Here is a 17,310-nt window from a genome sequence, read left to right on the forward strand (position 1 = left end):
TGTGAGTTACACTGACGTGTATGTATCGCATATACGGGTTTTATAATCAATACAGAGCAACTCAATATTAAAGGCGAATATAATCTTATAAATATTGATGTTTTTGGTAGTAATTTCTGCACCAAGGAAACAGGATGATGAGTATAACTACACCATGCTAATAAATTAAATTACAATTTCAACTATTACACTACACAATTACAAAATCGACATAATTATAAACAAAAATAAATGATTATTAATACTATTTTTTATTTTTTTTATCTATATATTTGCACCTTTTTTCTATTTTAAAATGACTAATTTTGTAAATCTTGTTTCGTCCAAAAGGAAGGCATAATTATTGTGTTTCAAAGAAATTTAATATAATTTAATTTATTATTTTCTTCATAATCCAGCGGCCTTAATACAATGCAGTGACAATATATGAAAATAAATGATCTTGGCTCCTAATCTGAAATATTGCCAAGGAAAAATGCACAGCAAAATGACAACTTTGTGTTGTATAATCAATACTAAGCAGTGAAATGGTTTGCAAAATGAATGTATTGTGAATAGTTGTGTTTTTCAAGAATAAAGTAAAAAAAAAATGTTGTTAAGTCCAATTCTTGTGAAAAAAGTTTTTGCCAAGAAAAGTCAAAATACAAATACCGGTATACAGGAGTGGGATTAAAAAAAAAGTGTCTTTTTTTTTTTTCAAGGCCATACACACAAGAATAAAGTATTTTTGTTTTGTTTTTTTTTGTCACGTTTTATACCGGTAAATGAACTTGGCCGATAATATTAAATAGTGCCGTTTAATGTACCGTACTAATTTCTGTGCTAGCAAAACAGCATTATAGGTGTAAAACTGCACCATGCCAAATATTATATTGGTCTTTTTGAGATGAGATCGGCCCTTGAAAATAAAATGTTGTGGTTTTTGGAAATCATTTTAGTGTTAAAGGGAAAAAAAAGAAAAACAAGTGGCCAATCATGTGTTTTATAATAAAGATTTTTATTAGAAGTTAAAAGGTCTAATTTGTTTTGAGAAAAGGGTCCAGATATACAAAAGTCTAGTTTTGTATGGTCTCATTTTGTTGCAAGAAAAGTCATATTTTTCCAGTACGAACCCCCCCCCCCCCCCCCCCTCACTAAAAAGTCTTATTTCTAGAGAAAAAAAGCTGTAACATCACAAGAATAAAGTCGCCTGGTATAAATGAACTTCGCCCGTAATCTTAAATAGTGCGGTTTTGTGTGCCAATGAAACAGCATGACTGCACCATGCCAAATATTGAATTTGGCTTTCTAGGTGTTTTATAATTAATGCAGAGGAATGAACATTTATGAGTATAAATGAACTTGGCTCTTTTTTGGTAGTCATTTCTGCGCCAAGGGGAAAAAAAACATGATGGCAATGACTTTAGTGTGCTTTTATTTTTAAACTGTGTTTAAAAAATCAATAAAGAGCAAAGAACGAACAAGCTTTTTTTTGTGTGTAAGTGTTTCTAATTGCGCCAAGAAAACAGTATGGTGGGCATAACTGTTGCATCGGTGCTATTCTTCCTCCCACCCCGTGATTTCCGCCTAGCAACAAGTGATGTGATCAAGACAAATATTTACCTTTAACCAGTGTGTGTTTGTCAGTCGGGGAGGATCTGGCCAGGACGCGCAGCTTGGGCCAAACCTTATCAATACGCTCCTGCTCCACCTAAACACAAACGCATAGTGAGTGAGTGATGTTTTGTTTTCTCAGGGTCAACTCTTCCGCTCTCGGGCAGCAAGCGTACCTCTCCTTTTTCATTGCGGATCCTCCTGTTGAACTCCTTGCCGTCAATGCAGAGGAAGTCCTCTCCGGGATGGATGATGCCGCACTTGATGGCAATGGCCCTCGCCGTGTTTATGTTGTCGCCCGTCACCATGCGCACGGTGATGCCTGCACGCTGGCACTTCTGAATGGCGTCCGGCACCTACAGAAGTACACAAAAAACAGAGAGTTACATTTTTTTGTGGGCATTTAAAGGGGAAGTCAAAAAAAAAAAACCTAACAATACACAAAATCTTGACAATAATATGTTCTACGCAGCCTCACTAGTCTATAGTTTTCTGGTTAATATTTGTGTTGTATATGAGTTAGGCAGCAAAATCCAACAGTTGTCATCATTATCAGAAGGCGGCCATTTTTTTTTTTTTTTTTTTTTTTTTACAGAAGAGCTCAGTATTGTTCATTCGATTTGACATCATCATTGCTCTCTTTTTTTTTTTTTTTTTTTTTTTAAAAAACAACAAATCAATTAAAAAAGTTTTAATAAATGGCGGCCATTTTGCTACTTGCTGTCGTGTGAAAATGACATCACAGTTGTTCAGGTGTCAGGTAACAACCAATCACAGCTCAGCTTTAGAAAATAGGTGAGCTGTGATTGGTCTTTGCCTGAGCCCGGAGCAACTGTGATGTCATCTTCAGTCGACAGCAAGTGGCAAAATGGCCGCCACCTGAAATGGATAGAAACGGATGGATTTTGCTTCATAACTCATATTCCGCAAATGTAATATAAATCTGAATGTCATGTTTAGACTAGTGAGGTCACATATAACATATTATTGTCAAGAAATATTTAAACTTTAATTAAGCCCGAGGCGTTATTGTGACCCGTTTTTTGTTGGTTCTGACCAAGCCATTTCAAAATAAAATACTGCCCACGGGTTAAGGTGACAATTTGTTTGGACTATGATCCCATTTTGTGTGTTTAGAACAGTAGTCATCAAAGGAAGTCATCTTTAGGCAATTAGTACCTTTTTGAGGGGTGTCAATTACAAGAATCACAGATTTTCACGTGAAACACAGATCTATTGGAATTTGGATGAGGGAATTCAACCATGTGTTTCTTGTTTATTATACTTGGCAGATCCCCAATGGGAACCTTCCCTTCACATGACAGACCGGAACCATTATCATAAATACAAGTACACCGTGCGCAGTATGCAGTGCACGTAGTTCTGATCATGTGATGTGGGACAGCATGGTGGATCCGCTGGGAGATATTATGTATGGAGATTGATGCACGCGAGAAGCCAGCATGACCTCTTCTCCGGCAAAGGTCAGTGTGGGCGAGCTGCGCTCTCCAAACCCACACATCCACAAACACAGAGGCGGACCGGTGCATACGTTTGACCCGCGAGTCACTTGGGCATGTTTCGCATACTTTTCAACGCATGGAAGCCCGCAACTGATATCAGAGAAATCCACCAGCGCAATTATGTAGCCCAGCTAAAACAAGCCACTCGTACACAAAAACACAAAAGATTGACGACATTCAAAAGAAGCAGTTTACACAGAGTGAACCAACAGTATAATATTTACGTATCATTTGGGCCAACTGGAAATTTCAAACGCTCACATCTGTTTGCGTCACTCACGTGACTTTAAACAGGGATGTGATTTGACCAAAGTGAAATTATCTGAAAATTTAGCCGGGGGTCTGGGGGCAGGTCCAGTGTTTTTCCGTGTTTTTAAGTACTTTCAATGCACACATGACAAAGAAATAGACAAAACAACAGCATAAATTTTCAATGTATATTGAACTATCCCATATAAAATGGCAGTTTTAGTCAACTCAAAATCAGTCACATTCAAAAACATTGGACTGCCTTTGCTTTTAAAAACTATCACTGAGAATATCATCATATCTAACTAATGTGATTACTAAGTTAACACATAAATAATGTTGAAGAGTTCAAATTTCATGAACAAATAATTGTATCATGACCAAATGAAAAGTAACTCATATTAGAGCATACCACAAATGTCTTTGTTATAGCAGAAGATGTTATCTGTCGGAGTCATGTGCATACACAATGAAATACAAAAAAAAAAATAAAAATAAAAAATCAGATTTTTTTTTTTTGGGGTGGGAGATAAAAAAAAAAGCGTAATTCCGCGAATTAGCGGAAAAATCACATCCCTGTTTAAAGCTTTGGAGACTTCAAACTAGAAACTGCAATTCCAAATAGAGAGAAAAGCCACTACTACTAAAATAAAGTAATTCCTTTATTTAACCAGGTGAAAACTCAGTGAGATTTAAAATCCCTGTTTCAAGAGTGACCTAATGAATTACTGTAAGAACGACAAGGCAATCTGATTGGCATTTTTTGGAATAACAAGTAACAATGTTAAAAGGCAGGACTATTATGGTGGAATGTGGTGAATAGCAAATATGATTTTTTTTCTTCTGTTTTTTCTCCAGAAAAAATAAATAAAATATTTTAACCTGAGGTTAAACTAAGTTATTTGACGCGGCTGTGTTAGCACATCAGACACATACAGTCTTCAATAAAAAAAGTAAAAACTTGTGGTTTCGATCAGGGGTCACCAACTCCAGTCTTCGAGGGCCCCTATCATGCATGTTTTCAATGTTTCCCTCCTCCAACACATCTGATACAAATGATCAGCTCATCAGCAAGTTCTAAAGAAGCCTGTGGAATATTATGATTCCATTTTTTCGAACCAAACAAGTTATTGTTGTTCCACATTTTCCTCATATTCTCGCTGTCGTATTTGTTTGACTTCTCATCTTCATGTCCGCTGGTCATAAGAAAGGAATTGTTCAGCAAAAAGCACAACATGGGTACGAAACAAGAGATTTTTTTTTCCTAGAACAGCAATTACACTCTGCTTGGCCACAATTGTCATCAACTCCAGAGGTTATTCTTCTTTGTATATTTTCTGTTTAGTTTCCCCCTTCATCTCAAACTTTCTCAGGGAGCCCTACAGGCTAGCCCGGTCGTCAAAACGAGCTACCTACAGTTGGGTTAATTGAAAAAGAAGACGAGCGGGGTAGCGAGGGGACGAAAGAGCTGAGGTCTGAGAGTGAGGCGGGCTGTTTGCCAAGAGGATGAAAACAAGAGGTTTAATAATTCAACAGGGCTTTCCTGTACCTGCACAAAAGACGGCCAACGAGGTCATAATGTCCCACTGCACACAGATACCTCCTTCAAGCACAGCTCAGCTTCTGATCTTCGTCTTGTTCAGAGTCATGTCAAGGGCTGGAACCTTACTCTGCTGACTTGTGGGATGTTTTTATTTTTTTTTCAAGACATGAACTAGTTAACATACTGAAGGTTAAATAAATTTGAGATCAGCCATGATTCATTTCTGCCTGCGAGGTCAGCTCATCGTTTGATCTATTGCATCACGCGTGGCTCTAAGACCTTTGAAAAAGAGCGACTTGGTAATACTCATTCATTCAATAAACTCGAGATCGAACATGATTATGGGGAGATGTTTTTGCTTTAGTAACACCTCAAACTATACAACAAAAATAAGTCAAAGAAAGGACTTCAGACGGTGAAATAATAACTTCTATAAAGATAAACAAAAAAAAAGATAAGAAACATGGCAATTCAATTGGCTGCTTCTTAAGTAATGAACACTGTTAATTGGCATCCAGCAATAAAAACACAACTTGAAATATGAGTCAATACTCTGTTACTTGAAAGCAATTTTCTTCTCAAGGTGCAACACCAGTCAACAGACAACAGTCACCCTTGGACATTTGTGGATTATTGCCCGAGTGTTCAATGCCACAAATATGATTAAATCTTAAGAACATCCTTGGGAGAATCTTAATTGTCACGTGCAGCCTTTTAAAACGAGGAACGGCACGATTTCTCATTTTGATGTTCGCAGTGTCGGTGTCTTTTGTTGCATCTGACTTAAGAACATCCTATTTTGTGCACCCAGCTCATCTTCTTCTTAGCTATTCCGTATTCCTTTTTATTCCCACGAAGCAAAGCCACACTGACGATAACAGCATCAAAGGATGATGCGAGTGAACCGTAACCATGGTTACTGAAGTGCACGTGTAAAGTAACTAGCGTGAAACAGCAAGCGGAGACTTTCAGTTTAAAAAGGTTGTAACGTGCAGAAATAAAAGTTTGTGTTCTCTGTAGCAGTTCATTGATTTCAAAAATGCAACACAAACTATATTTACAGTGTTTCCCTCACTTAAGATGTCCAAATGTTTTTTTTGTTTTTGTGGCTCCAGTTTTATTTTTTTTTTGGGGGGGGGGGGGCATTTGGCCTAGTGCGCATATTAACTTAGAACACCCCGATAAGAACAAAATGATCGGGAATCTTGCCCTACCTCTGGCCTGACGGGGTCTTCGATGCCGACGACGCAAATGGCCGTCAGGTCGCTGAGGATGTTGTTCTCGTCATCCCATTCGGGCTCGGGGTTGCTGGGGAAATCACGGTAGGCCACGCAGATGGTCCTCAGGCCGTCACAGGCCATGGGCTCGATCACCTTCTTCACCATCTCGTCCTTATCCCGTGGACGGAAAACCCGGGGCTCGCCCACCTCGCTCAGGATGTGGTTGCATCTGTATGAAAATGTATCAAAACCTATCAATGGTGTTTAGACATGATATAACTGTAGGCATGGGAAGTACACAAAATAAATTAGCAGTAACTGTATCTTAGATCATAGATTAACGGCTGAACTCTGTTGCTAACCAAATCAGCAGCACCAAATCATGAAACTGATTCTGAAATGAATTAAAGAGTGGCGTCAACTGCATGTAAACAAGTTTGCTGTGGAGTACTGTGACGGAGCCTTTTAGCAAATAGTAAAGAAAACGTTATTAATGCATTCAAACCCCAAAATGTATAAATACGTTTTTTAATACTTTGTCCTTTACTCTCAGAAAGATATAATTTTTTTATGTTTTTAACATACAGATGGCTTTGATGCAGCTTCTGACATGAAGATGTCGCTTAAAACAATGGTAGTTATTACAAAAAACGGCCAGCAGGTGGCAGCAGAGTATAAGAGATCAGCCAGGGCCAACAACATCTTTTCCCCAGTGTTTTTAACAGGTTTATGAATAGTGATGAAACTTAGCTATATTCTAATGCTAATTGCTGCAAAACAGAAACAGATACAAATATCCTTTTTTTTCCTGATGAAAGAAGAGACTCTAATCCCTTTTTTTTGGTAAGTGTCACGTTTTTTATAGCATTAGAACACAATTTTCTGTAAGCCTTGCAAAATCAGTCAAAATCCAGTAAAACAGTCGGGAGTGAAGGGGGTTGCTTCAGAGAAAATGGCTGGGAGTGAATGAGTTAAGTGGCTACGTGACTATGCAAAGTGATGATCTCACTTTATGTGGATAATTATTAATGAATGAAAATGTTATGTATAGTGGCAGTAAATGTTCCCGCGGACAAACTTGTGCCCGCCTCATCCCATCTGCAGTTGACTCGATCATCTTACTTTTTGAGGACGATCTCGGACGCTCCTTTGCTGTACATGCGGAAGCTCCCGTCAGGCAGTTTCACGACGGTGCTCATGGACTTCCGCACTGAGTTGAAGGTGTACACTTTGTAGAGCTTCTCCTCGGGGATCTGGTTCCTGATTGGCTGGTAATCTCGCTTCAGGTCCAGCACCAATCCTAGCAGGCCGCACTCCGTCTTGTTGCCCACCTGTTTCGGCAGGCCGCCTTCCTTATCCGGGGGCTGCGGAGACGCAGAAGAGAGGTTCTGAGATCAAATCAAATGTCCCTGCTTTTCTTTCCCAAGCATCTTGATCAAGAAGTACAACTTCTGTATTATCACACCAAAGCCATGTTGGTTTATGTGAACATTGTATATTGTCTGTATATTAATCTCCCAGTGACTAAAAAAAATAGCTGACACAAATAAAGAAATACACAAGCAACGCAGCCTGTCTTCTTTTAATACATGTTCCCTTTCAGCCGGCGCCGAAACACAAATCTCATTAACGTCAACATCGCAGGCACTTTACTGTCGCTTTGCACATTTGCTCGTCTCAAGATCACATTAGGATAGCGAGCAATGCTGTCATTTGCACACATTTATCAAGAAAGCCTGCTTCTACCCCCCTCCTGTTTCTTTGCTGCATTAAAAATGCTCAAGGGTCAGTGTGACCTGCTGCATGCGTAATAACCATAAAAACAAAAGAAATACCTTCTCTCTATTTAAAAAGAAAAAAGAATTAAAATCAAGGTGTTGCATGATATAGGTGTTCCACTGTTTGTTATAAGACAAGACGTTAAGCTAAAGCTAAGGAAGGTGTCCTTAGCTTAGCATCTTGTCTTTTGCGACCCACTGTTTATTTTACTATTATTATTCGTTTTTTGTTTTTTTTACCAAGTTAATAAATTATACCTCTTCTGTTTCACTTTGTTTTTGCCAATCCATTAGCATTGTGGTCAAATAGCACAATGCACACCGGTGAATTCAATACAAATAATTAAATATAATTTCCCGTTAGTGACTATAATTATTCTAATGAATTAAGATATTTTTTATCTTCTGTCTTATGTTAAATTTTGAGCCGGAGGGTCACACTAAAATGTATTTAGACTTTTATTGGTTGCTTCGTTCGAGGCAAGGAACTACAGGTTATTTTGAGAGATTTGTGAGTCGCACTAGCTAGCAGCTGGCTAAAAACACACACGACGCAAGGAGGTTATTTTTGGTAAAATCTACAAATTTGCATTTTTGTCCAAACTGTGTATTTTGGTCAATAACTGAAAACTAATCCCCGCAACATATGCCTGATTTTGTGAAAACACTCAAAACTAATTTTCGCAACATATGCCTGATTTTGTGAAAACACATCACACATATATGCTGTATGCATTATAATACACATACACATAATCAACAGTATGAAATTGAAAAAGCATTAAAAATATCTTGTAATATACTAAAATAATTTGCAAAATTCTGGGGTTAAGAATGAAAATAACATTGAAATAGAATACAATTTTATATAGCTGTACATTTAGTTTCAACATCTCTAGCTAACAAGCTAATAACTAGTACAACATCCTACTGTGTACACTAGTACATAGTACAAAGTGAAGTGATTTTGTAACCTGTGCCACAAAGCAGCCGGTGTGGATGCGAACAATTGTTCCATCCGTTCATTAGCCAAAGACGGACAGCGTCCCACTACTCTCATTATCGACCACGTCGGAGAGAGCCTTCATTTGTTTTTTTTAACCACACACTCGCTGTAAAGTCTTTATCCTGCCGCGCAGCTAAACATGAATCCAATTGGAACAAAAGTGATTGGATTTTTAATAATTGATAACATTTTATGTGATTTCTTGTTTCCCTCTCAGCTAGAGCTCCTTGGCTGGTGGCAGCTGCGGGGAGACGGCATGTAAATACGGCCGCGGCGAAATGAATCAACATTCATTATTCTTCCTTCCCGGAAAGTCCAAATATTGAGTTGCTCTTTTTGGAGGCGGCTCGCTCGCTCTTCTCTCGACGTCCAGTTATCTTTGTGGATTTTATTCCAGCAACTCACTTCATCCGAAGGCCATTAGCAATGAGCAAGGGTTGAAATTAATTTTGATGAATTCATTACAGACAAATAGCACATGAAAATTAAAGCATTTAAATCACACTACACATTTCACAATGCTCAAACTCCACTGTTGTTCCCACACTTTAAAGGGATACTTGACTCAATTTTCAGCAGTAAAACATAATTATTTTGACCTGAATTAATTTGATAACATCATTATTTTATTAATTAGAGACAAAATATAATCTTCTAACTGTTGAAAATGGCTCAATGAGTCAATTATCCCTTTAAGTGTTCTGTGTGACCTGCATGTGTTTTGATGTATTAACCCTGGAGAACCCAAGAACCCTTTTCTTCTTTGGAAAATTATGAATTATACATTAAACGACTGCTATAAGTTCACTGAACACCAAAATATATGTTTTTTCAATGTTTTTTTCAATTCATTCCCTAATTTAGCGAAATTTGACCCTTTGGGATTTAGGAGTATCATTTCAGAAAAAAATCTGAATAACAAAAACTGTCAGTAAACTCTTTAGAATTTAAGAAAATAATCAATCAAATACACAGCTACATTGAACAATATAATTTTTTTGTTTTATTTGTTGCATTTTAGCCATCTTGTCACCACCACTCTGGCTCATGTAAGTGCAATATTCATCCACTAGATGGCCCCATGCAGGGGTCAGAAGTGGCACTCTGGACTTTTGAAGTTAAATTTGCTATTTGAGTAGCAGAATTTATAGGGGTCAAATTTGACCCCGTGGGTTCTCCAGGGTTAATTCAAAGTTAATGAATTGGATGATATGATACGAGATTAATTTTGTAGATTTTAAAAACTTTCCTGTGTGTATAACACCACCGACACAAAAAAAAGCCATGAAGTCTTCCCGATAAGTACACACTGTTGCGGCAATAGTCGCCTAATTGTGTGCAAAAGGCGGACAAATGCTGAATTTTCAACTCAAATGCCACATGTCTCCGTGAAAGAGGCTTTGTGAGATTACGCCGAGGTTGAAGAACGACGGTACTTCCTCGCTGGCAACGAGAGCCCAACGTTGGCACGGCTGGGCTGCCGCTGGCACGTTTCAGGTCCCGCTCGGGCCGAGGACCAGCTGCCCTCTCCCTGGTCTTCGGGTGTCCCCGCGGGCAAGGACATATGCCAGAGGGAGAGCTGGCAACCTTACTTCCTGTTCCACACGGGGCTCTCCTTGCTCCGCGCCTCCTGTTCCTTCCACTTCTTTTCTTTCTCCTTGCCGATCTTCTCATTCACTCCCCTCCCTCTCAATGACCTTCTTCTCCTCCCTCCATATCTCTCGCGAATGATACGCGAGCGCTTCGCATGAGTTGGACAGGCCAACTGGGCTGAAGCCGGGAGGTGCGCTGGAGGGCACCGAGGCGCTCTCGCAGTCCGTGATGAGGACACTTGTCACTCGGGTGCGCTCTGACAAACTCCCTCCTCCCCTCCAACAGTATCATGTCACCATCTTGTCTGACTCTGCATGCTCTAGTTCTCCAATTCCTGCTCCCTTTTCTGAACATGTTCTTCCCATTTCAGGCACTTCTAAATCTAAAAATATATTTAAATATAGAAGAAAAATGCAATAAAATTATTTTTTTAACTAAAATGTACACAAAACATAAACATATGACACTTAAAAAAAAGAAGAAGCTCAAATAAAAACATAGTGAAACATTCAAGAATAAAAACAAATCAAATTAAGTAAAATTTTAAATTACAAATAAAAAGTTAAAATAAAAAAAATATATATAATAAATAAATATAATAATAATAATAAAATAAATATTTCATATTTAAGCCTGTACATTTTAAGTAAAACGGACCAAAAAATGTCATCATGGTAACACATTAAAAACATACAATTGTTTTGAAAATAAATTACAATTAAAAATATATCCATTGTACCTTAACCGTTTTATCTGTGCAATTTTATATGTTCCTTGTGCGGTTGTTTATATTACGATTACGGAACATACAGACAACACCCACATTCATTCAACACAGACAATGTGGTTCTAAAGTCAAAATAAATAAATAAATAAAAAGAATACATCCATCTAGTAATGGCACAAATGTCCCTAAGGCTCTCTCTTAAGGGTTAACAATAAACCCCTGCCACAAAAGACACATCACTGTATCCTTTATGTGCCCTGTGTTCGGGCATTTCCCTCTACTGCAGTCAAAAATAACCTCCCAAGAGAGACTTGTAAAACACAAGTGGAATCAGATTGTGTGTAAAAAGAGCAAAAAGACAACTACATAAATATCACTTTTCACTGTGAAGAGGCGTTATAGTCCCTGCGGGCCAATCATGAGGCCAATCTCTTGCCATTCTGCTGAGAAATATCTGGACTGGCCCAATGTCATTAAAGAGGTTTGTTTACTTTTCCTTTAAGCTCCACTGATTATCGCCAAACAAACCGTGGAAGTAATACCGGCGTTTGCGTCTTTATCATAATGTTGCATGATTAGAAAGTGTGGATTCAACACAGTGAAGTGGGGAAAAGCTTTCAAAAAAGTGTCAATATGATGATGATGCCGTGTCGACTCTGATGAGAAGGAGGGTGCAGATTCCCAAAAGGAGGAACTGTTAATCAGTACATGGGGGGGGGGGGGGGTGGCTTTCATACAAGACACTCCAGATGACAAATGGAGCCCAAATGAACCTCCGTACCGAGCCAAAATGAGCAATGCTTCATAATAGAAACCACATTGTTGTTGCTCTCTGTTGTTCTATAATGCCATTTATCAGCATCAGTGGCAATTTTGCACAAAGATGGCGCTTTGGCGGAGAAAAAAACAGAATGTTGTATTTTATATTGAATACAGAGCAGTAGCATAATTGTCTAACCGTTCATTTTCTGTACTGCTTATCCTCACTTTAGGGTTTGGGCTGACTTTGGGTGAGAGGCGGAGACCACCCTGAATTCACTAGCCAATCACAGGGCACTTCAATTGCCCATAAAAAATGCAACACATATGTTGTACTGTACTGCAAGACAGTAGTCAGGTTTGTTTGTTGGATGAGAAATTATGTGTTGGCACTTTGACACTATATGGCACCTGCACTCTTACCCCCGGCTCTACTATTTATATTTAAAGAAAATGCTGAGTGAATATAAACCCAGTAGGGCTCTGAGGTCTGCAGACTTGGTCAATGAGTGGTTTCAAAGCAAAAATGGTGAAGTAGCTTTTAGCTGTTATGCTGCAAACAAATGGAATAAGATGGTAATAGAAGTGAAGTTAGCCCTGAGTGTAAATGCTTTAAAACCCAGTTTAAACACTTTCAAACTATTTTTGGGTTGAATGACAATTAAATGATTTTGCAAAATTGTTCGCGTCTAGATTTTTGTAGGTATATTTCAGTATATATTTGGTCTACCTTTCGCATCTCCACTTGAGGCAAAATAGTGGCTGGATTACGAAGACTTGATGCGAGTATTCAAGATGACGTTCTTTGCCTTTTGTGCCGCTGCCGTGTGTTTGATGGCCATTAAAGACTTCCACAGCCATCTTGGCATCCCACAAGATTTGCCTCTTATATAAGAACACAGCGGCTAACATACTCCAGGGCCGGCGGCGCAATGAGTGACTGGTGGGGGCGTTAAGAGCTAAATATTCCTCTAAAATGTCCCTTTTTTCAGCTCCTGGATGAACTTCCTTAATTGCATGCTTTCGCGTTTCTTCTTCATTCAAGAGCTCCTAAAGAATAAATGTATTCACATTTCTGCATGTATGCGCGTTAATGCATGCTTGTACGGATGGATGAGCTCGTCTGTGCTCGCGAATGGCCAAAGTGGTGGTGTAGGGGCTTTTTGAGCGGATGTGCTCAAAGCGCTTTACTGTGTCGTTTTGTTCACACACACACGCATGCAGTGAAGCCAGAGGCCGCTGTTTAACTCTTTCACTTCCATGGATGTTAAACGACGTCAAGTAAAAACCTACGGAGGGCCGCCAATGACGTTAAAAGACGTCATCCAATTTTTTTTATCATTTTTTTGAAACTGGTGGAGGAAAGCCTTGGCCAGCTGTGGTGAAAGTTTCAAGCAGATCTAGTTAGCCTAATGACTATTTTTGGCCCGAAGATGGCAGCAATGACTCTCTTTTGACAAGATTGGGTAGGCGTCAGTAGAAGACGTGAGGCGGAGCTAGAGGGGACAATGGCTGGGGAAGGGAAGAGAACATGGCGACCGGTTGCAAGCAGCTCACGCTGGAGCAGTTTTTTTCAAAGACGAAAAGTATCGACCAATGCTAAAGAGCACATTGATGACGACAATGATCATCATCGATGATGATGATGGTGACTCCGAGGTTGGAAGCATTGACGCGGCAGTAGAAGACGTGAGGCGGAGCTAGAGGGGACAATGGCTGGGGAAGGGAAGAGAACATGGCGACCGGTTGCAAGCAGCTCACACTTGGGAATTTTTTTCAAAGACGAAAGGCATCGACCAACGCTAAAGAGCACATTGATGACGACGATGATCATCATCGATGATGATGATGGTGACTCCGAGGTTGACGCCGAAGTTGGAAGCGCTGACGCGGCGGCTATGACGACGTCATAAAGGTTCACGGGCTAGCGATGCTAACACCGGAAAACGCGGAGCACAACCGAGCACGCTCAGGCGGACGTTCAATCGGACGACGAAGAGTGCCCCGAGTCCAATGCATATTCATCGGAGGAGTGTGTACAGTCTGCTACTTGCTATTCCCCGGAAAAAAAGGCCGTCAAGAAAGTGTAACGTCTGCAAGTGAAACGGACAATCGAAGTGAAACGTATCTGTTGTGCAAATCCTGCTCCGTCTCCTTGCACGCAGGGCAGTGTTACAAAAAGAAAAACTGTATTTGAAACATCCACATAATTGTAAATAGTACCACAGTTGCACACATTTGTAAATAGTTTGCGAAATTGTTTTATCAAATTGTTACACTGTTGAATGGAAATGAATGTATTTTGCAATCTAAAAACACTTTTTCATTGTTGGTGGTGGTGTATTACAGAAGTAAAGCACTATTTAGGTGTTTGTGGCATCATTCATGGACAAAAAGAAGTGTAGAATTAACTAGAGTGCATGAAATAACATCGTTTCACAAAAAGCTCTTTTTCTCCGCTTTTTGTTTCAAAACAGAGCATTTCGGTGAAACTAACCATTTTCTATTGTTGATTACTGAAGAACGGAATAAGGTAGAAACAAACTTTTTTTTCTGATGAAAGGAAGGGAGAGTTCAGTCTTTCATTTGGTAGTATGTGTGTTTCCATAGTCCAAACACAACATTTTCTGTGGACCTTGAAAGATCAGTCAAAATGCTGAAAACGTCTGGCAGTGAAAGAGTTAAGGTCCGCGCACCAGCAGCACTTCGCAGTCTTACAAACCGCCCCGAAATAAGTGTGGCCACTTAACTGTAAGAAAAATGAAGTCACTCATTTCTGTCCATATGAAGGTGAGTGGATGACAGAAGGGTGGATGTCATTATTTACACCTGGATTTCTTACACAACCTTAGCAAAACTCACTCGGTAAATGTCTACAGTACGTTCAGTTTCAGAACCAACACTGAAAGCCAAGAGCTTTTTATGGGCAAACAAGCAAATGCAAATATTGAAAAATAATGTCATTCAGAATATCTTGAAGAAGAAATAATCCAGTGGTGTACTAAGCAATAGACGTGGTACAGATTGACTGAGGATAACAGCAGCAAGCTGATGACATTTTGAGAGCTGTCGAGAAAGACCCTCAATCAAGTGTTTGTCATGAGACAAAGATGAAATGAATTGAGGGGAAGACAAAAGCTTCAAGAAAGAACAATACAGTGCAACGAATAGTACAATGGTGCTTCAATTTATGAGTCATCCAATTTTTGCCCTTTTTTTTTTTGCTGTTAATTTAATTACTTCGTTGTGTAACTCTTCTTCCTGTATTATCTATGTCTGTATTATACTGGCCCCTGATGGCCACTGGCAAAGGCAAACACTAGAAGGAGCAAAATGTCAATGGAAATTGACGCATGAAATCATGATTCATAAGCTGTTTGATTCTTTATATATTATATATTTTTCAAATTAATCTGCCTATCAATCGGAAATTGGAATTTTTAATTTTAATTTTTTAATTTTATACGGAATCGGCATAGGCCACGAAAAATCTGTAGCGGTCGGGTAAGTAGTATTTTTTAAATTCCCTTGAAAATGGGACTCTTTCGTCATAAACTTTTACTTTAAAATCATTAGATCACAATTTTATTGTCATAACATTACAACTGTATTCTTCAAAAACATGAACTTGTGATCCTAACCTTACACTTTTTTTCTTTTTCAAAAATATCAACTTTTTAAATCCTATCACATCTATGGGCACACATGGTAATTATGCATGATTATTGTTAGGAATATGAAGAGGTAATCTGTAAGGGAGTAGAAAAAGTGACTTTTGTGTTGAAAAGCCAAGTAAAAAAAGAGGCTGAGGTAAAAAGCCTGGGAAAAAAACAGAACGGAACAGAACGGGAAAAAAAAACAGAACAATGTGGTAAAATCCTAGTGCAGCAACTAATAATGTGGTGCGGAACATTTTGTACAAATTCTGTCTAAACAATTGCGACAACTTGTTCCCGCGTGCATCGAGAATGGTCATTTCAGCTAATAGGTTTTTTAGCTTTACCAGTTCCGTAGACTGTTTTTGAAAAAATGCTTCCCAGTGGGAATCACTTTGAAGGGACAGCATGAGGTAGAGGGTAAGTGGATGGACGGAGGAAGTTTTTTATTTATTTATTTATTTATTTTTAATGCAAACTGGTATTCAATTTCATGTACGACTCCATCTCTCAAGTTCTCCCCAGCATCCATCCGCCGAGCGCACCGTCTGCTGCACTTGGACAGATTGGATCCAATTGCAGTCTGCTACACTCTGAATATCAGATTGGAGCAAAATTACACAAGTGCTCTCAAGGTGACATGTTTGAGCGAATGCCTCCTGCATGTAAAGAGGCAGCCAAGGACACTGACTGCCTGACTGCCTTCTTGTCTCCGAGGTGGCGGTGCAGCATGAAAGTCTTCCTCTTCCATCAGATGATGGAGAGGAAAGAACGTGTGCAGTTCATTGCAGATACTCATTCGGTCAAGTCTTCTTAACTACAGAAGCTTTGTTTAAAGAGCTCTAAAATGCTCGTTTTTTTCTTTGTAGAGCAGTTTTGCGAATCAATGACTTCATTGGGTCGTGACCGAAAGAACAAGATCCCGGATACAAGCGGCCGAAATGAGTTTCCTCCGCAGGGTAGCCGGGCTTTCCCTTAGAGATAGGGTGAGAAGCTCAGTCATCCGGGAGGGACTCAGCGTCGAGCCGCTACTCCTCTACATTGAGAGGAACCGGTTGAGGTGGCTCGGGCATCTGGTTCGGATGCCTCCTGGACGCCTCCCTGGGGAGGTGTTCCGGGCATGTCCTACCGGCGGGAGGCCCCGGGGACGACCCAGGACACGCTGGAGAGACTACATCTCTCGGCTGGCCTGGGAACGCCTTGGGATCCCGTCGGAGGAGCTGGCTGAAGTGGCTGGGGAGAGGGAAGTCTGGGCTTCCCTGCTAAAGCTGCTGCCCCCGCGACCCGACCCCGGATAAGCGGAATTGAAGGCGGAACGGAACGGAATGACTTCATTTAACACAGAAACAATACAAATTAATAAATAAATTAACAGTGACTAAAAATCTTTACTTACCAGAATTTTGGTTGTGTAAGCGCTGTTGATGGAGATGGAATTGACCAGCAGCTCCAGCGATTTCGGGGGCAGGACTCCCGGCTCGGGGATCTCCTTGTAGTGCACGTCGGCGACGTAGCACTGCACGGCTGTCATGCGGTTGGTGGTGAGCGTGCCCGTCTTGTCCGAACAGATGGCGGTGGCGTTGCCCATCGTCTCGCACGCGTCCAGATGACGCACCAGGTTGTTGTCCTTCATCATTTTCTGTTGGATGGAAACCCAAAAAAC

At 39.8% G+C, this 17,310-nt stretch overlaps 1 protein-coding gene across 9 annotated transcripts in view; it reads right to left on the reverse strand.

Moving 5' to 3' along the window:
* atp2b2 (ATPase plasma membrane Ca2+ transporting 2) overlaps positions 1-17,310 on the reverse strand; it is a 98,893-nt gene that overhangs the window by 19,483 nt on the left and 62,100 nt on the right. For all 9 annotated transcript variants that reach the window (XM_077573523.1, XM_077573521.1, XM_077573522.1 and 6 more), the window contains 5 exons: positions 17,044-17,286; positions 7,251-7,492; positions 6,123-6,357; positions 1,770-1,949; positions 1,603-1,690 (listed from right to left, as the gene is read on the reverse strand). In XM_077573523.1, coding sequence (XP_077429649.1) covers positions 1,603-1,690; positions 1,770-1,949; positions 6,123-6,357; positions 7,251-7,492; positions 17,044-17,286 — 988 coding nt within the window. The remainder of the gene's footprint in view (positions 1-1,602; positions 1,691-1,769; positions 1,950-6,122; positions 6,358-7,250; positions 7,493-17,043; positions 17,287-17,310) is intronic.

This window comes from Vanacampus margaritifer, chromosome 8, assembly GCF_051991255.1.
Source record: "Vanacampus margaritifer isolate UIUO_Vmar chromosome 8, RoL_Vmar_1.0, whole genome shotgun sequence".
Classification (NCBI taxonomy): Eukaryota; Metazoa; Chordata; class Actinopteri; order Syngnathiformes; family Syngnathidae; genus Vanacampus; species Vanacampus margaritifer.